Genomic DNA, 21,201 nt, shown 5'->3' with positions numbered 1-21,201 from the left:
TATTACATTTTGATTTTAAGAAGATGACAGTGCATGCATAGATTGATGGATATACTTTACACGTCTGATAAAAAATAAAGAAAAAATCAGAAGATGCACTGGCCAGGCCTTGAAAGCCTACCCTTGGTACATATTAAAAGTTAATATAAAATGATATAAAAGAAGCGAAATAGATAAATGAGAACATTGAAATATTATAAAAAAACACCAAAAAAAACATAAAAGGCAAATGATTGAAATAGAATAAGAGTAATAAATGGGCCATGTTTAGGGAACTTGTGCACATGTATACACATGTGCATATCCACATGCGCATGGAAATGCACACACACACACACATGGATGCACACATGCACATTTGCATTCTCACAGATATCCAGGCACCAGCACACAGCCATCTACACACCCAGACTCCAATTTGTTCATATATATACTCACATATAAAGGAACTCGAGTTTCAGAGGGTTACACCTCAGTCTGTTCAAAAATTACAGATCTAGGCCGCATGTACATGTTGGTGTCGAGGATTGTGGACGGCCTGGGGGAGCTGAAGCAGTTACTGGAGACTCATATACACACACAGGGCCTGGCTGCCATTGAACGCTGCGGAGATGCAGCCCTCAATGTACGGCATGATGCTTTTTGGAAAGCCTTTTCTGGTGGTTATGGGTAGTGTGTGTGTGTGTGTGTACTTTATATGAATGTGTACAGTTTGTGTATTTTGTGTGTGTGTAGTTTGTGCTGTTTGAATTACCATTGCACTGTGTTTACTGTGATATAAGATGGATTATGTTTAGAACATAATTCAGCGATGATATTTGAAATGCTTTACACATGATTTGGTGAGTTCAGCTTTTGAACTGTTGTTTTTGATTTTTGAGATTTCAGCTGTTGATGAACTGAATAGTTGTTAATGAAGTGTAGTGCTGGCTAACGTTATTACATTCCTGTTGTTTGTGTTCTGTTGTTTGAACTGATGACATGTTTTGGTGTGCAGGACCCCAAAGTGTATGTACAGACAATACTGGATGTGCACAAAAAATATAACGCCTTAGTTCTCACTGCCTTTGTGAATGACGCTGGTTTTGTTGCTGCTCTGGACAAGGTTAGTTTAATGGGGTTTTTTCCATTCGTTGTCATTGTCATCATCATCAGCTTCATTGCATTTAGTATACTGCTACTGGTCAGGAAAGTAAATGAAAAGATCATCCTCAAATTTAGAAATTAGGTGTGTGAAAGTCTTTTTGTGTTATTATAGTTTGTGGACATAAAAACGCGTACATGATTATTTTGTGTCTTCATTCTGTCATGTGGTTATGAAGCATCTTTGAATTGTACATTAGCTGAGAGGTTTGAGTGTTAGATTTTCAATCTGATGGTCCTCGGCTAATCCTGGTTACAGTGCCTGAGGGATTAAAGGTTAAGATCATTCCTGTGTCACAAGTCAGCAGATTTGCAGACGTGCTAGTGCTAATTCCCTTTGTGTATATAGTGCCCCTGAATATAGTATGGCTGCTTGCATGGTGGGGTATAAACAGTCGTATAGCCAGCTAACAAAATAGAAGTGTTTTGTGGCAAATTTGCATCATAATCATGGCATGTGGACATAATGTTTGTTTGGCCATTTTGTGTCATGGTTCTATCATGTAGACTGGAAAATGTCCTGTATTTTCATATGATGGAAAATATGAAAGTTGAGACACTGGTGGTCATGAAAAAACACTAAAAACCTTTTCAGTGAATAAATATGTACTGTAGACTAGTTTAGAATGTGTACTTAACCTAGTGCTTTAGGATCTGTCGTTTGGGTATCTTTTACTCCATGGTGTAAGGGGAAGCAGAATTGGACAGTGATAACTATTGTGACATGGCACTGGTACTGTGTGAACTCTCAGCTATTGAGAAACAAGGAGACCATGACTATTTTAAAACTGACCTTTTCTATCTTTAGTGGAACAAAGAAAGTAAGGCAACAGTTGAACAGCAGGATGCTGGTTTCAGTGCAGAATGCTTGGTTTATGCCTAACTGTTTGTGAATGATGCAGTCGTTTTGTGATGCTCTGTGAGTTGATGACTTGCCTGATGACATTTGCTTGTCTCTGTCTGTCTGCAGGCCTGTGGTCGTTTCATCAACAACAACTCAGTGACCAAGATGGTCAACAATACTAGCAAGTCTCCTGAGCTGTTAGCTCGCTACTGTGATCTCCTGCTCAAAAAGAGGTAAGAGATTCCTGGATCTCTGTCCTTTCAGTGACTTAAAAACTTGATTTGGTTACTCTGTGGTGTTCTTTCAAGTGTTGCTGGTTTGTTCGGTGCAGCATTAGCCTTTGGCTGCTTTACAGTGTAACTAGAGATTGAAGCGGGAGACACAAGAGAAAGCAGAGATGTTGTTGGGAAATGGATATTCAGATATACCTGCTAGTCTGTGTTCCATCCATGGTCATTGTCAGTGTAGGTGGATAATCCCCGGCAGGAAGGATGCTATTCCAGTTTGTTGCTGTAAGCTTCATGCTTGTGACCTGTTGTCAAAACACACAGAGGAAATAAGTGCTTTGTCTTCCTAACCATAAAACATCAAAGTATTTGTACTGTGATGTTTTTGTTCTTAGTGACACTACTTTAAAGACAAACACTTTAGATGCTTTGATGACTGTTCTTTTTTCTTGTTTGTTTCAGCTCTAAAAATCCTGAAGAAGCGGAATTGGAAGACACGTTGAACCAAGTGGTAGGTCCATTTGTACCGTGACAGATTCATACATGTAATTACAGACAACTAGTGCACTTTTGAATGCTGGAATTTACCTCTCTCTTTGTTCTCTCTCCCTGCTGTCCTCTGTCATCTTCACTTTTATTTTATCAGAAAAAAATATTAAAAAAATTCTCCAAGGTGCGTTTGTTAAAACTCTTCTGGCATCATTTACTATACTGTGTTAAATGGGTGCAAGCTGTAATAGCAGGTTTGCATAGCTTGGCTAAATTTTGTAGTTGGCATAACACTAAGAAGCCCCCAAATCTGATTCTGTTTCAGCCGGTTCTTCCCTTCAGTGCTGAGTCACTTCTGTCTTTGCCATTGTGTATAAATTCGTGAGGGGAGAGACTAAGATTGTGTTGTGCAGATAATGTACTTAACAGTCCATATGGACTGTACAAATGTCATTGTATATACTTATTGTGTGGATTGTGTAAACAGATATTGTAGTTTGTGCAGACTATTTATAAAGAAACTGTGTGTATAATGCATAGATAATAAAAACAGATCTATGAAAACAGAGTGTGTAATGTATAGATTACATAGACAAATGGTGTATACAGTGATTATTTTTTTCATGTAAACACGATGTTTAAGTAAATATCAGCACAGATACAGGGGGTGTGACTGAGAGTGTTTAACAATGTTGTGTGCAGATGATAGTGTTCAAGTACATAGAGGACAAGGATGTCTTTCAAAAGTTCTACAGCAAGATGTTGGCCAAGCGTCTGGTACAACACATGTCGGCCAGTGACGACGCTGAAGCCAGCATGATCTCCAAACTGAAGGCAAGAATTTTAATAGGACAGATTATAAACATGTCAGGCTCCCCAGCAACACAAAACATGTTGGTAAAGCTGATGGATGGATGTTTGTTTTGTTTTGCTTTGTTTTGGAAGTGCATGGAAATAGAAATGGTGGTAAGCATCACAGACAGCTGGGAGGATGCAGGTTCAGTCCTCAGTGGAGGTGGGGTTGTTTTGGCCCATGCCTGGCTTTCATCCAGAGTTAAGTGTGCTATGGACTTCACCCATTCAACCCTGAGGAGTTTGCAGCCTTGGCAGGCTTCCATGCCAACTTGATGAGGTGAAAAATAGCAGATACACTATTTTTCCTCTAAACTGTATGTGGACACACTTGAAAATACTGTAAAAGTTTGTTCCCTTTCCTTCTGTTTAATTTGAATGAAGGAACGTGAAAAGTTTTAATGGGACGAATTTTGACTCTAGAGCAATGCTTGGGCCCAGGGTTTAATGAGTTAAATGGGAAAACTGGGACCACACAGTCAAGTATCATCTGCTTCACTTTTGCTCAGATTTCCTGACCAGCATTGCAAGTATCCATATCAGGCCTGGTTGATAGCGGGAGATCATTTTGAAAGGAAGCATTGAGTACAGCCTTGTCACAGTCCCGAATCTGAAATGGACCTCCATAGCAACTTCATCATTAGCATCCTTCATCATCAGCATCCTTCATCATTAGCATCCGTCATCCTTCATCATCAGCATCCTTCATCATCAGCATCCTTCATCATTAGCATCCTTCATCATCAGCATCCTTCATCATTAGCATCCTTCATCATCAGCATCCTTCATCCTTCATCATTAGCATCCTTCATCATCAGCATCCTTCATCATTAGCATCCTTCATCCTTCATCATTAGCATCCTTCATCATTAGCATCCTTCATCATCAGCATCCTTCATCATTAGCATCCTTCATCATCATCCTTCATCATCAGCATCCTTCATCATCAGCATCAGCATCCTTCATCATTAGCATCCTTCATCATCAGCATCCTTCATCATTAGCATCCTTCATCATCAGCATCAGCATCCTTCATCATCAGCATCCTTCATCATCAGCATCCTTCATCATTAGCATCCTTCATCATCAGCATCCTTCATCATCATCATCAGCATCCTTCATCATCAGCATCCTTCCTCATCATCATCAGCATCCTTCATCATCATCATCAGCATCCTTCATCATCAGCATCCTTCCTCATCATCATCAGCATCCTTCATCATCATCATCAGCATCCTTCCTCATCATCATCAGCATCCTTCATCATCATCATCAGCATCCTTCATCATTAGCATCCTTCATCATCATCATCAGCATCCTTCATCATCAGCATCCTTCCTCATCATCAGCATCCTTCATCATCATCATCAGCATCCTTCATCATCAATCCCTACTGTCATGGTGACTTGAGCTTCGATCCCCCTCCACTTCTTTGCATGGGGGTGAGTCCTGTCAAGGTTTTCAGTGTCAGTGGATTCATGGGGACTGTCATTGGAGGGACATGGTCGTGGTCTCCACTCTAGGGAGTGGGGGGGGGGGGTGCTCTCTCAGTATGGCTCCATGACTAAGCGATTATTGTTGTCAGTAGGGGTTTAGTAGGTGGTGTCCTAAGCATGTTAAATCAGAATAGGCACTACTGAACACTACTGAACTGAACTGATGCATATAATGGGGCAGCAAAAACAAAACAAGACAAAACAAAACAACAAAACAAAACAAAAGTGGCAGTTTCTCTCAGAAGGTATGCTTGCATTGTTTTGCATACCCATGTGTGTACATGATTTCACTCCCCTTTCCCCAGCCCTCCTTCCCCCCTCACTCTCTCATAGTCTCTTCCCCTCCCACTCAGTCTCTCCTTATTTTCTCTCTTTCTCTCTTCCACTCACAGTTGAATGCATGCACTTGGACTGAAACGCATGCACAGCCCTTAAACAGATTTCAAACACACCCAAGTTCGCCCACATCAGTATGTCATCTCAACCTTTTCCATTTTCTCCTCAAAACTCTTCCGTCTGTCCAGAACTTGCATCCCCAGCTTTAAGCATATATATATATATGAACTGTTGTTGTTTGATCTGTTTGCAGCAAGCCTGTGGTTTCGAGTACACGTCCAAGCTGCAGAGAATGTTCCAGGACATTGGTGTCAGCAAAGATCTCAACGAACAATTCAAGAGACACTTACAGGAGTCAGCTGGAGATCCTCTGGACAGTGAGGCTTTTTTCATCCTACGCTTCTTTAGGCCGGCTCACCTTTGGCCTGTCCAGGGTGTTTGGGCTTCTCACTGAACACAAGCGCATGTACACAAGCATGCATTGTGTATAGGCATCATGCACTTATTTTCTTCAGTGTATGCTTGTTTTTTTTAATATAAGTACTCTTTTCATTGTTTTCTTTTTGTTCATTGTAGGTAAGAACATTTACATTTCGGAATGCAGGCTTTTTGTAAGACAGATAGGGGATTTATTTGTTGTTGTTTTTGTTTTGCTTTGAATTCTTGTGTAAAATTTGAAAAATTGACAGCCACTGAGGTGAAGTGGCATGGGACTGGACTGCTTGTCACCATTGATTATACATTGCTGAAGACATTTTGTCTAAACTCCCACAGCAGTCTTCAAATCATTTTTATTGATGCCTTGAAACTTGGAAGTGGTTAGTTTTGTCCACTAATGTCTATACAATGTGACATGTTTCAGTTGACTTCAGTATCCAGGTGCTCAGTTCAGGGTCGTGGCCATTCCAGCAGTCGTGTTCCTTCACCCTGCCTGTGGAGGTGAGTGTGTGTGTTGCTAGGGGAGGGGTGTGTGTGAGTGTACACCTGATGCTGTGGGACTGCAGCTGTCTCAGTGACTGATCCAGGGAGCTGTTGGCAACATGGTCTGAAAGAGCGCATCACTGATGTGGAGAGCGGGGAGGTGGGTGGGTGTCGTATCAGTGTCAGAATATAACAGCCATCATCTTCATGTAATTTGGTTTTGTATTTGTATGTCTTGATTATTTATTGATAGATGTATTCACTTATGAATGATGTTTCTCCCCAAGAATCTGCTCTTTGTTTAAGGTAACACTGTGTGGGTGTGAGAATGATAAATATTAAAATGTCATCATATAAACATTTTTCTTCCTCAAATAATATGTTCAGTTTATATAGAATCATGGTGGGTCCTTCAATAATTTATCATCAGATTTATGTTTTCTAGCTGCTGATGGTATGTTGACATTGCCTGCTTGTGATTGCTGGCAGTGTGCCCCTGATGTCTGTGACGGAGGCCACTCTGTTTTCAGCTGGAGCGGAGTTTCCAAAGGTTCACAGGCTTTTACAGTGCCCGACACAGCGGTCGCAAGTTGAACTGGTTGTACCACATGTCCAAGGGAGAGATTGTCACCAACTGTTTCAAGAACAGATACACGCTACAGGTTTGCCATCAAGTTTGGTCTTTGTGAATATCATATCGTGATTTTGGTTCCGGTTAACATTTGTAGCTAGGGTAAGAAGCATAGAGATGTTATTGATGGCATGGATCCAACTGCAAAGTCAACTGCTGTTCTGTCATGGAAAAAAAAAGTAAGTTACAGAAAAGAGGTGAAGATCCTTGGTCTGTCCATACTGGTGGAAGCCATACTTATATAGCCATGACATGTTAGATGTAGGTGATTGTGTGTGTTGTCAGAAATGAGTATGTGTGTAACATTTCAATACATTTTGGTTTTACTTATGATGCCTACCCCAGGTGGTTTGGCTGAAGTTTGACTATCCTGGGAAAGGCAGGGGAGGGAACCTATCAAGCACAACACTCATACCAAACTTTGAACGGTTTTAAATTGAACTTGGTGCTGTAATGACTGAAGTAACCTGACACCTGAGTGTGTGGGTTTTATGAGAGGAGGAATGTTTTATCAGATGTTGATGATTATAGATGCTGATGATGGTGTGTGTGCAGGCATCCACCTTCCAAATGGCTGTGTTGCTAATGTTCAACAACTGTGACACCCTCACTGTACAGCAGCTCTTAGATGGCACTCAGCTGAAAGTGGTTAGTGCTGTACTTGGCCTCTGCCCTGACTGTCCTGTGTAGTTCTTTCTCTCTCTGTGTCCGTGTATGTGTGTATAACTGTATGTATTTGTATGTGTGTGTGTGCTTGGCTGTCTTCTGTAGTGCTGTTCAAATTGTGTGTGTGTGTGTGTGTGTGTGTGTGTGATTGTCCTCTGTACTGCTGTCCATATTTGTGTGTGAATCTGTCCTCTGTAGCCCTGTGTGTGTGTGTGTGTGTGTGTGTGTGTGTTTTGGTCACACTGCACTGTGTGTACTAGTAGTCTTAAGATTTTTAGTAGGTGATAATAAGCGATGTCCTTCTCTGTTGCTGTCTCAGCCAATCACTCTGTGTGTGTGTGTGTAAGTCTATGACAGTCCTGTTTACTGCAATTACCTCTCCTCTTTGTCCTTGCTGCTGATACTGTTGTGGACATGGAAAGAAATGAATGTCTCTCTCCAGACTCTGTTGCTGACATCTCTCACCTGTTTATATATCTTTTTTTTTTTTTTTATCTCCCTTCTCTATCCCAGTAGAGTACATTTTATTGTGTTTCTTTACATAAGGATTGCAGGGTTGTAAAGGGTTAGTACCATTAATAAACTGGAAGAGCAGTTGATGTAATGGCAGTCAGCTTGTGACAAGGAGTGTAGCATAAGAATTTTGAGTGTGACAAACTGTAATGTAATTTGCTGTTCCACAGGATATGCTGACCCAAGTTCTACAGATTCTCCTCAAGTCCAAACTGCTGGTCTGCCCTGATGATGAGAATGACCTGAAACCCCAGTCCAAGATGTCCTTGTTCTTTCAGTACAAAAAGTGAGTGAATCTCCACTCTTTCTCAGAATAGTGATAAGCACATAAGAACAATTCCAACCTCATAGACATGCACACACACACACACATATGCGCACACGCACATGTGCACGCATACATATGCGCACACACAAAGAATTTGCATGGCTTATAATTGAATGTCATAAAAAGGTATGGAAGGTCTATCCATAGTCGTTATCAAAAAGATGAGTTTTCAGGCCAGTTGTAAAAGATTGAAGAGAAAGGAGAGTAGTGATGATCATGAGGTAAACAGTTCCAGACAGATAAAGCTGAATGGGAAAAGGAAGAATCACCAAAGAATCTGGCTTTTACATAGCTAGCAAGTTAACACCCTGAATTGGAACGTGATCTGAGTTGTTATGGGGGTGTGGAAGTTTGAATGACTTAGCTCAGATACAGAGGGGAGAGTTGCGACTTGGTACTGAATGCAGGCAGAAACTGGTAACCAGTGAAGAGAAAGCAGAAGTGAGTGATATTTTGTGTCTTTTTGGTTCTAAAGATTAACATTGTTGCTGTGTTCTGAACTTTCTGGAGTTTTTATGTTAAATATTGAGGGCAACCAATATTTGTTTTTGGTACCCAAACATTTTCAGGACTTTATTTTAAAGAATATTTTAGAGAGACCATCAAATTAAAGATACAGTCTGTATGCAGAACTAAGAACAGGCATATGTTCACACACTTTTTTGCTCATAAAATCATCAGTGCCTGTGCAGAGTACTTGAAGAAAAAAGTTGCAGCAGTGTGTGGTTTCCCATTGTGAAGTGAGTTGTGATGATGATGTGCGGTTTGTTTTGGCCTTGTCAGCGATCATGTTTCACTTCTGGTCACTCAGCCATTGACCGGAGCTGTGCTGTGTTTGTCCCTTGCAGCAAGAAACTGCGCGTCAACATCAATGTGCCAATGAAGACCGAGTTGAAGCAGGAGCAGGAATCCACACACAAGCACATAGAGGAGGACAGGAAACTGCTCATACAGGTAACAAGGCTTCAGAGCACAGAAGGGATCATGAACTGTTGATACAAATGACTGGAATCGTCACATAAACCTGGACTTTAAACTGTGAATTCAAATGACAGGCATCATGGCATACATGTGGGCTATTAACCCTTTCGCTGCCAGGAAAATAAGATTTAAGTGAAATCTATTTGCCAGGGTTTTTTTTCAAAAAATTCTGTGCTCTTTGTTATTGGAGAAAGACCCATAAAAGTATATATTTTCTGAAAGGTAAATGAATAAAGAACACAAAACACATGCTGTTTTCCCATTTTATATATTTTTAGTGACATGCTGTTGTTTTGAAATCAGTGTTTTGTTTTTTGTCACATTTTCAACTTGTTCATTACAAACATAAGCAGTAAAATATATTTTCTGGACAAATGGATATCTGTACACGCAAAATCATACAACCACAATAAAAAAAAAAAAATTAAAAAGAGATAGATATACAATGCATTGTGACTTCTCCAAGTGATAATGTGGATGGGAGGCCACGCCCCCTCAGTCTCCACCCCCCTCCTCTGCACCCCTCTCACATGGTCACTTTATCCAGTTCTCATCAGACTGCGTTGGCTGCGAGCCAAGAAAATCACTCGCGCTGTCCTGCTAATAATTCAGTCACTTTCTGTCGTCTGCTAAGGTTTGCACAGCCAGCATCACTCAAATGATAGTCGTATCTTGGCCAGTCTTTTGATTGCTCCCTTTATTTTCTATCAAATCATCCTATAAATGTTCATCACAGTCTTCTTCGAGTTTATGCTTCAATTCTTTCTGAGCATCAGCTAAAGAAAGCAATCTTGGTTGATTAAGTTAGCTATGATCGCATGTCTTGAGCACGGCGTCCGTCCGACATTTTGTTGAGCGAGCGAGGAGAGGAGCCAGGCAAACACTGGGACAGTAACCCAAACAAAATGTTCAAATAAAAGACTGCCTCCTGACGTAGATGGGGTCTCTAGCTATGAATAGAAACCAGAAAGATTCCCCAAGCTAAAGCTACCAGCATTTTTGTCAACGAACCTAACGCAAAGCAGGGAAAAGTCTGAATATTTTGATGACAAGTTATCTCGTCATTGTGGCAGCGAAGCATACATGCTTGCCATGACGAGTTATCTCATCATATAGGCAGCCTAGGGGTTAACTGTTCATACAATACAGGAAATAGTATCAAGGGAAGACCAAGCCGGTAATCTGTCTATACACCCAACTTTTGGAAATTTCGAGCAAGATGGCTACTCATCACACAGCTGATACAGATAAAATTGTAATACATTTAACATATTAAGACACAGTGAAGTAGACAGGATATTGCTTTTTTTTGGGGGGGGGGGCTAAGATGTACGAACACAAAAGGACCTCAGACTACTGTACAGACTGCATGATACTATTCTGCAAGTCCACATATGTGTGTGAATGCAAGGAGCTTTTGTGTTTTTTTTTCCTGTGAACCATTCTTACATTGACTGGATTTCAGATCAACAAGTGCCAGGTGGAACAATTCAATTCAATTCAATTCAAATTCAATTCAAAATACTTTATTATCTGCTTCAACCAAAAACAGAAAATTTTCTTTTGGCTCACTTAAAATAAAATGCCCGTCAGCAAAAAAAACAAAACTGACACACCCTTCACTTATCACCATGTACACATCAATTATTATGTAAATGAGTATAGCATTGAAAAAACCCACCTCCTTTTATTTGAAAGATCTTTGCACTTGTGTGTGAGTTTGCACATTTGTGTGTGTTAATGTGAATGTGTGCTAGTCGAGCTGATGTGTGCATGTGTTACTGTGTGCAGGCGGCCATTGTACGCATCATGAAGATGCGTAAGACGCTGAAACATCAACAGCTGCTAGGGGAGGTCCTCAACCAGCTGTCCTCACGCTTCAAACCCCGTGTCCCTATCATCAAGGTGCTTGCAACACCTTTACTGTCTTGTCTACCAACCTACCTACCTACCTGCCTATGTTTCTGCTTCTTATCTCTGCTTCATAGGTTGTACTGTCAGTCTGTTGACATATTAGAAAGATTCCTGGCTTGTGAAACGAAGTCCAGATGATCTTTTGTTGATTGTGAACCTGTTTCTTCAGGAACAGTTGCAGCTGTTTTCATTGATGCTTTTTTGTTTTTTTCAAAATTTTCATCGTAATGTGGAATTAGGTTGGCTTTTGCCTTTTTCTTTGAAATAACTAAGTGATATATCCCAAAGTCTCTAGGTAGCCCTGTCTTCCATCACTTGAATTAAGTGAAGAAACTGGGTGTTAATTTCTTAAGTGACAGTACCCCCTTCTGCTAAGTTTTGTTGTTGTTGTTTTTTAATACATGGATTCAGGATTTATATAATTTGAGAAAAATGAAGACTGCTTGATTGAAATTCATTTGCAGATTGTAACCAAAATCTTATTCAAACTAGATGCTAATGTGCACATCATTGATCCAGGTACATTTGTGTAGACAGTGTCTAGGCCCTCCGTAAAGATGTTGAAGGCAGTGTGTCCTGAAGTGGTGTGACCCTGAACAACATGCTTGTTTGTTTTCAGAAATGCATTGACATCCTCATAGAGAAAGAATATCTAGAGCGTGTGGAAGGTCAGAAGGACACGTACAGTTACCTGGCCTAGGTTCCCCCTCGTTCGCCGCCACCACCAAGTCCACCACCAGCCTATCATCGTCACCTTCTCTCATCATCGTCATTCAGATCACGTTGACTGGACTTCTTGTGTTGTGTGTGTGTCCCATTTTTTAGTGCGAGTGTCAAGACTGTTTTCCAGTGGATGGGTTCGGAGAGGGAGGTCGCTGCGCTGATGCCATTCAGGTCGACTGTTCTGCCAGTAACTCTCTGTCAGGCTTCCTTCCTTCTGCCAGAATGTTGTTTTTTTTTTCTGTGGGGAGTCGTTTGTTGAACCACAGTCCTCCGGCTTTCTTCTCTGAGCATCTCCACACAGCTTTGTAACGCACGGCTTTGTTTCTACGGAGCGGCTCTGTTCCACGGCAGGGCTGCTTCCGCCTGAAGCAGCAGACACAGAGACCCGACCACTGTCTGAATGTCTGTCCCTGTAGATTTGTGATGTTGTTTGAGATGTGCGATCACTGGGTGCGTTGGAGGCTGGCCTTGAAGCAACTGTCAACTATTGGCTCAGTTTGTGGGCCAAGATATAAGAGGGCAGGCGCTTGGTGTGGTCAGAACTAGACGCTGGGACTTGTTTCTTGGTTTGGGGGGGGAAGTGACTGTGGGCAAGTTGTTTTTTTCTGTGTGCCAGCCAGCATCTACTTGTGCAGATGACAAGCATGCATCTACTCACACAGACACATGCAGTGACTCGTATGTAGAGTCATCTGTCTTTGTACACACACACACACACACGCACGTGCGCGCACACACACACTCTCTCTCTCTCTCTCTCTCTCTCTCTCTCTCTCTCTCTCTCTCTCTCTCTCACACACACACGATAAAGGAAGACACTCATACACAGAGTATTTTATGTGTTGGTCATTGATCTTGTTTCATTTGGCTGAAAACAGTAGAATGTGCTTGATATATTTGTCAGACCAGGGACTGTTAAACAAGGTGTTGCTTTGTGTGTTGGTTGTTGGCTGTTGAGTTCACAGCATAGAAAGCATCCTGCTTCAGTGTTGAGGGGTTTAAATGCGTTACCATCCTAGAACTGATTTATGATGGAGGAAATAAAAAAGTCTGTGGGGGTGTTTATACATGTATGTGTATGATGTTGTGTGACAGTGGTTTTGGGTTGGTATGTATGTGATGTGAAGACTGTCCAGAGATGATGAAAGGGTTTATAAGGGCTGCTCTTGTGTGTGTGATTGCCTGTGTGTGTGAGGTCAGAGTATAGAGATGTTTAAAGTGTGTATGCATGTATGTTTATTTTAAAAAAAAGAAAAACAAAAAAAAAAAAAAAGCTGTGTGGGAAAAAAACATTGTGCATTTTGAGACGAGTGATGAAGTATGTGAAAGATCTCATGGGTATATGTGCGCATCATGGTTGGGTTAGGAGAGCTTTGCTAGCCGTGAAAAAGTGCGTTGGTGTGATAGCAACGCCAGCTTTGTGTAGCCATGTGCTGTGCTGTGCGCACTGAGCCTGTCTCCTCTCTGTCCTCCTCGCACTGAAGAGCTCCTGTGGAGCCTTGATGTCCACCTGTCAGTGTTTCCCATCATCCTCTTGTTCACCTGGTTGCTTGGCAACATGGCACTACCAGAACCAGGTTGGGGTGGGGTTATCTTTTTTTGTGCTACTCTTTCTCTCCCATCCCCTCCCCCCTCCTGCCTCCCCAGACCCCCCTTTTTGGTCTTTTTTTTCTTTATTGTGGATAATGATTCAGCCATACATCATCATGGTTCATTTACAAAATTGATATATAAGAAAGGATTGAGAAATCAAGAAATGTTGCATAAATATAGAATACAAAAGAACAGTGTTTACATATCAGTAAGAGTACATATTCAACATCGTGACATTCACAGATTGTTAATGCGTTATAAAACTTTGATTTATTTGAAGTAAGAGGGAGGTTACTTACATGCAGGAGAAAGGTTTTATTACTGGTAGCTCCAAACAGTACTAAAATTGATAGGTCTTCGATCGAATTTGGCTTTTTCCATTCACTTATTTTTGAAAGACAAACTAGTTTTGTATGTATTAAAAAAAATATATATACAGTTTTGCGAACCTGAGAATGAAATCAAGTGTATTGTGTTGAATTCTTTCATTTCTACTGTTCAACAAATTCATGTATGTGTTCACAATTCTACAAGAAACATTCATTCAGGTGTCAGTTTCAGTGAGGAGTCAAAGCATGCAGACTGATCCTTATACGCTGCACCACACCTGCTGAAAATGAAACTGGAAAAAAAAAGGTGGGGTTCAGGGTGAGACAGAATCCTGACCTCAGAGATCCAGTATGCTGGTCAGGCTTTGAAAGCGTTCCAAGTGCAACAAAAATGAAAAAGATGAGCAACCACCTAGGATTAAATGAGTAAAGAAAATCTTAAAACTCAGGTCTGTGTCTTCATAGCAAAATGTGCAGATGTGGTTGATGGGCCCCACAGGACGACATTTGTAGCCATGATCCTCTGAGTGATTCTTATCTGTTGCCACTTTGTTTTAACATCTGTGATTTCATGAACCTTTTTTCCCCCTTAGTGAGTTAGTGCATTTAATTTCTCTGACCATCTTGAACAGCAGTTTGATTTACAAGTCGTCTGTTGACAAACAGCAACATTTGTTGCTGCTCTGTTCTGACCTGCAGCAGCAATATTGTTCAAAACACTGATTATTATCATGAGCGTCATATAAAGTTACTGTTTGTATACTTCTTTTTGTTGTTGTTGTATGTACTGTTTCATTGATGAGATCCATCAGTGGTATGTGATGAATTTAGTTAAACAGATCAGTCATAGAAAAGTCCACTAAAAAGTGTATCATGGTTCATGTTACTTTCTCTGTTACATTCTTTTACTTTTATTGTTGTTTTTTTTTCCACTTAGAATCTGGTTTCTGCAAGAAATTTGCTAATGTTTTAGCTTTGACACAAAAGCACAAGATTGTGTATTATTTGAATATAAGATTAACAAAAAAAACCATGAAATTTTTAATGCATGGAAGCAAGGTCGGGTTGATAGTCAAAGTCTAGATATGTGTCAGTTTAGATAGTACTAGAGGTTTTAATACAGAAACTCTACTGACTGGAATAATGGTTCTTTTGAGTCCATAATTTGAATTATTTTCATTTATGTAAATTTATCATTGCAGGTAATATGGTTTCAATCCAGCAAGCCATATTCTGAGTATTATACTATTTTGGAAGATTCCACTTCATGTTTAGATATAGATAGTAGTACCATACATCTTGTGAGTTTTGTTTTTGTTTGGGTTTTTTTGTTGTAACTTGTGAACTCTGCTGCTTGTGTTTTATCACAGTTGATGGACAGTCCAGAAACTTAGCTAAACCTGCTGGCACCAGACTTATCATTGGAATCACTCCTTCAGAGCTGATGGTTGTCTTGAGCAAATTACAGCTTCTGATGTTTGCACTGTCCATTTCTTTGACTGAAAGGTCTACCCTGTTGCAGTACCTGCTGTGTTGTTTTGAACAGTTCAGAACGGCCTCTAGATTCTGACCCCTTCTTCAGATCGTCACACCAGCTTTTGTCGTCTCTGTGCAGTCATGAGATAGGTCATCCTGTCTGCTGGTTGGTTTGAACAAGTGTGGTGTCACATTGTAGCCTGGGCTTTGCCAGTCTTTGCTTTGTGTGTGGGTCAGCAAACTTGTGTCTGTGTGTGTGAAGTGAGAGACTGGCAGTTTTCACTGTGTCTTGCAGCATGAATGTGTTGTCGAGTTGATTGCTGGGAGTTTGGTGGGCAGTTTTGATTCCGGCTCTTTTCATGGCTTGAGGACGACCACCAGCGCCTCCACACCCCTCCGACCACTTCAGCCTGTTGGCTGTGACTCCTGACCATTTTTTCCTGTCAGTGATGCACTGTGGGTGGTGTGTAGGTCAAGGAATGAAGTCAGTGCTCCTTTTTGGTTCATCCTGTACTCATCAGTCATTCTCCTTTCAGACACCCCTGTGAGCACAGACTTGTCTGCCAGGTGTTCCTCCTCCTCCTCATCGCCAGTCCCTCTTGTCCTGAACTGATGATGATGATGCAAGCTCTTCTCTGATGCCTTTTTTCTCACCCTTTTTCCCACCTGCCGGTTTTCTAGCGCCTTTTTTTTTTTTTTTTTAACCCCAGTAAGTTAGTGTATGTAGTGGTGTTCAGTGGTTGAAATAAAAACGTGAAGAAGAAGAGAAGAAAAAAAAGATGATATAGAATTGTAAATAGATTTCTTTTGTACAGGAAGATATTGCCTTAAGTGTATTTATTTCTTCACAGTCATTTCATGTATATGATTTTTTTTTTTTTTTTTTTTGGCACGCAAGAGAGAAGATTCCCAAGAAGACTTGATTATCTGAATAAACATGTTGACACATGTGAAGTGCTAGTGTGGTGTGGATGGCAGAAGACTGGCTCTGTGGTGTGTAGGCCACTGGGTTGCTAGCAGGTGAAATACACGTCGGACTGTGCAGTGTGGGTGTGTGTGGTTGTGTCATGGGTACCCATTAATCATTAATTAATGTTTTTATTGTCAGGCACTTGATCTGTATGGAAACTTACAAGGCCTAAAATGTGTCTCTAGTTTCATTTCCAACAGTAACAAAAGTTTGTTGTTGTTTTTTTGTCTGCGTGCATGACATAGTCCAGCCGACTCTAAAAGCCGTATCAGATGGGTTGATGTAGTGTTCTTGAAAAAAAAGAAAAAGAAAAAAAAAACTGCATTCATTGAAAGCAATCCAATATGGTTTTTGAGTTGTTGTTTTTTAATTTAAACAGAAAAAAATGAAGTAGACAAATGTTTGTATTGTGCGCATCAGTAATGTGCTTCTGAAGTGGAACAGTTGCTCCGCTTTTTTTTTTTTTTTTTTTTTTAATCCAAACTGGGTGCCTGGTTTACCCGCCTCCACATCTGCTGTACAGAACTTTACACCCACAGTTCTTTTACTCCTCTCATGTGAGCAGTGAATGTTTTATCTGCTTGTTCTTTTATCTTCAGGCCTATGTCAGAAAAGAAGTTGTTATGGTTACGATGGTTGTTTGTGCTCCTTAATTGGGCAGTTCAACAAGAACTATTGGGCAGTTCATCATCTTGGGTATGAACTCGAGTCATTGTGCTAGCAAATAATTATAGAAAATGTAACAAAACAATAATTATTGTCCAATAAAGACATACGAGGGCAAACAATTCTTTGTAGGAGCTTTAATTCAAATGGCAAAAAAGTATTTGAAAAAAATGCCAGATGGTAATTGTGATTGGTGATGATGCTGTTCATTTGTCACTTTTTTTTCTCTCTCAATCAATCTGTCCACAAGGAAAGTTGCAGTGTCTCACATCATGTCATGACATTACATGCACTGACTTTTCTCATGACCACACAGTAATGCGAAGCTGAACACAGCAACAGATGCTTGTCTTAGTTTGGTTTGAGCAGATGTGGTTGTGCAACAAATATAGCAAGAGCACTTGGGTCTGCCATAATTATGTTTGAGGACAATGTTTTGTATGGAAGAAATTTGAGTGACCAACCGAGTGTATTTATTAGGGATAAAGAAAAGGGAATTGGTGACATCTTCCTCAGACATGCCCCTGAACATGTTGGTATTGTGGAAATCAGTCAGCCTGTTGCTGCTCTCAGGATTTTTTTTTTTAATTTTTTTTTTTATTGTCGTACTTCATAGTTGGTTAATCCTTTTCCTGCCCTCTGGCATGTAAGGCTGCAACTAGAAGGCTTCATTGCTGCCGGTTTTGTGCTGTCTTTGCACACTTTCCCCAGGTATGGCCGATATCATCTTGTTATTATTTTATAGGTGAAATGAAGTGGAATTCATCCATCTGTGTTGCTGATCAACAGCAAAAAAGGAAATATGAAGAAACCAAATGCTTCTAGATGTGAAGATTAAAATTTATTGAAATTTTGAAAGTGTGCATGATCTATACTTCTGAGACATGACCTGTATACAGGTAGTGTCCCTTTTGAAAGGTTTTGGTTCAACACATTTGCTAAAAATGAATAATGTAATAAACTTAACTGTACAAAAGAACACCAACTGAATTCTGTACTCCCCACCTCCCTGAGACTTTATGGAAACCAACAAAATGTGAAATGACAGTAAATAGATATAAAAAAAGAAAAAGAAAAAACAAAAGTTTTGTGATGAGAAACTGGTTGTGCCCCTTCTTCAATTGCTTGTGTGTCAGTGGAACAGACTGACATGCCACTGAAACCAATAGGAAAGGTTATAGAGGTGTGTGTTTATGGTAACATGAAAGCATCGACCGTTCCCTTCTCAGTACGACTCTGTTCCTCATGATGAATGGATTACAAGGTGTCAGTATGACGCTTCCTCATGGAACAAATCAGAAAATAAGGTGAATAAAAATGGGATAGCTTTAGTCACACTGTTTTGTTGTGAGCGTTGTTTGGTGTACATGGAACACACATTGACCATGACCACGCCAGCTTTGTATACTTTCTTTGATGCCTGCATGGCTTTCTTCGTGGAATTGGCTTAGCAAGTTTGGACAAACAAGTCAACATACTAATTATGCAAACCAGTCAGTGTATTGTCATCACCTGTGAAGGAATATGAATGGAGGTGTTACTACTATTTCTTCAAGACTGAAGTTATCCTGACAGCAGAATTTCTATTGACACAAATGCAGACTTGTTAAACTGATGAAATCACAGCACCTTTGGTGTCTAATTAGTAATAACAACAGCTTGCCACCCCTGAGTGATTTATATAACTGAAAACGGTTGTCATGGGAATAGCAAATTATTTCACAATAAAGCCACAGATATATCTCTGCGTGGGGAAAAGCTCTGTGTTTGTTGTGGCTTATATTTTGTAGAAACAAGTAGAATGTTTCTACACTGAATCATGTTTACTGATATCATTGCAATTCATCTTGACAGTCGACCAATGCCATAGTAGTTCCAAAAGTATGTTCACTCACAGACGTCATTTACTGTCATCATCATTACAGCATACAGGACAAGAATATTTATGACTAACAGACTCCTTGTGGCAGTATACTGAAGGAAGCAAAACCAGTGCAGTTTTGTATTTCTCGACACAACCATGCTTCTTGTTCAAAATTAATTAATATGATTCAGTTATTGCACACCAGCTATCAAAAAGATACTCGCTCACACCAGTAAACCATAGTGCATAGATCACAACCTTTTCTTCCAGACAAGAGTAACCAAATCACCCTGCATTTTAAAATTAACCTAGAAGCACTATCACTTCATCTGAAAAAGAACAGAGCAATAAATACTTGTCAGGTGATTTGCACATATGCAGGATAATTAGTACAATAAAGATTTGTGACATCGGTAAGCAATGTCCAGTCATATCTGTATACATACACATGGATTTTTTTTGGTGGGGTGGGGGGTGTATAATAAATATGTTTTGGTTATAGGAACATGCAGGCTAATCAGTATTGTACATATGAATTTGTGACATGGGTAAAGAGTGTCCAGCCATATTTGTGTACACACACACACACAGGTACACATACAAAGTACACACACACACACACACACAGATACACACTCAGCTACACAACTGACAATATGTGGAACCTCATTTGCATGTGTGCATCTGAAATGTGACTGCATGTGTGATTTTCTACCCCACTCAAGCGTTTGAATGTGATGAACAAGAAATATTTTTGTATTGCGTTCTATCACATACTATCTTTGTAATGGTGATTGGAATTAGAGATATTTTGCCTGCATTGCATGGATCGCTGTGAATTTCATATCAAATAGAATCAAGCCATGTGTTCTGATGATATCGTGACTGTTTTTCAGAAATGTGAAGTTTCACACTTTTAACTCTCTTTTAGTTTGTTGTGGTTATTTATGCAATTTCACAGTCCTTATAGTTTATTGTTGCTTTACTCATTGGGGGGTTCTTTTTTCTCTGAAGTAATGCACTGTGGAATCCATTTGGACAAGTTTACGAAGCATCATTGTTATTTGAATGGAAGGTGGAGGGGCTAAAGTCAAGATATTTTGTTATGAAGGGTTTAGAAATGGAAGTGCTTTTTGCTTTGATTGTGTGACAAGAAGAATACGGTTGACTAACCTGAAGAGACTGAGCTGTTTCTAAGGACGCATGCTGTGATGGACCCCAGCTATATTCCCTACCCCATCTGCCCAGTTGATGTCAAGCCAGAGCCTTGTTTGAGTGACAAACACACTTTTATTTCTGACTACTCATGGCAGAGCCAAAAGTGTGTTTGTTTTAGCTTTCTTATGCATTGTTAGCAAAAACTGATGTCTATATTAAGCACCACAGTTGATTGAAGCATAGATGAGACATTCTGGAACATTCTGATCTGCTCTCTTGCAAATTTTGGTGAATGGTTTCTATTTTCCTTTGGTTAACATGCTTTTGTGCGAGTGCTGTGTACATACACGTGGAAACGAGTGTGCTAGATATGTGTTGAGAGTATGATGGCATTTGTTTTGCTTCTGATTTGAAAATAAAAGTGTCATCAAAATTGATGTATATAAACAAGCAAAAGAGGGAATTGTTTGAAAGACTTGATTCCATGCAGATGGTTATATATGCATATATGCCATGTGCAGCAAGAATGAGTTCCTTCCTTTTTATAACGAGTTGTTGAGCTCTCTTGTTGAGAACGACATCACCTTGAGCGTGACTGAGAGGTAGGAGAACTGATGGATTAAAACATTATCACGCATGCTTGCCTTGGTTGCCACTTTGTATTGAAATCATTTGTACTGGTGCTTGCGAGTGAGTGAAACTGAATGACAAGAGCAATTATGTTGAGCAAGTTTTAAATCAAAGTATGCTTCACACACTATAAGTATAGTTTATGGTTTGAGTGTCTTTGTATGGATTGGTAAGCTTTAGGACAGTGGTAAAATGTTTTAAGCAATAGTTAAACCGTAAAGCAAAACCTGTTGAATAGAAAGATGAGGGGAGGGGTTAGTAACCAAAGGACAGTCTTAAAGATTACCACAAACAGCCGACAATCAAGTGGAACATGTTCCGTTGTCAAATGTTCAACACACACCACACTTAAATGTCTTTGGGATATTTTGTTACAGTACTGCATACTTTCTTTCTTTTTTCTTTTTTTTTGTACACCATCCAGCCCATATATCGAGGATAAACCCACAGA

General features: G+C 40.1%; 1 protein-coding gene across 1 annotated transcript in view; it reads left to right on the top strand.

Moving 5' to 3' along the window:
• LOC143290580 (cullin-1-like) overlaps positions 1–20,757 on the top strand; it is a 35,837-nt gene extending 15,080 nt beyond the window's left edge. Inside the window, exons 8-20 of the mRNA XM_076600153.1 lie at positions 495–625; positions 998–1,105; positions 2,114–2,220; positions 2,677–2,725; positions 3,406–3,537; positions 5,641–5,764; positions 6,250–6,326; positions 6,839–6,970; positions 7,495–7,587; positions 8,289–8,404; positions 9,295–9,400; positions 11,219–11,332; positions 11,961–20,757. Coding sequence (XP_076456268.1) covers positions 495–625; positions 998–1,105; positions 2,114–2,220; positions 2,677–2,725; positions 3,406–3,537; positions 5,641–5,764; positions 6,250–6,326; positions 6,839–6,970; positions 7,495–7,587; positions 8,289–8,404; positions 9,295–9,400; positions 11,219–11,332; positions 11,961–12,041 — 1,370 coding nt within the window. The 3' untranslated portion in view covers positions 12,042–20,757. The remainder of the gene's footprint in view (positions 1–494; positions 626–997; positions 1,106–2,113; positions 2,221–2,676; positions 2,726–3,405; positions 3,538–5,640; positions 5,765–6,249; positions 6,327–6,838; positions 6,971–7,494; positions 7,588–8,288; positions 8,405–9,294; positions 9,401–11,218; positions 11,333–11,960) is intronic.
• Positions 20,758–21,201: the final 444 nt, after the last annotated feature.

Source organism: Babylonia areolata, chromosome 15 (genome assembly GCF_041734735.1).
Source record: "Babylonia areolata isolate BAREFJ2019XMU chromosome 15, ASM4173473v1, whole genome shotgun sequence".
Lineage (NCBI taxonomy): Eukaryota > Metazoa > Mollusca > Gastropoda > Neogastropoda > Buccinidae > Babylonia > Babylonia areolata.
The sequence above is the reverse complement of the archived record's forward strand: the minus strand, read 5'-3'. Positions and strand labels throughout refer to the sequence as shown.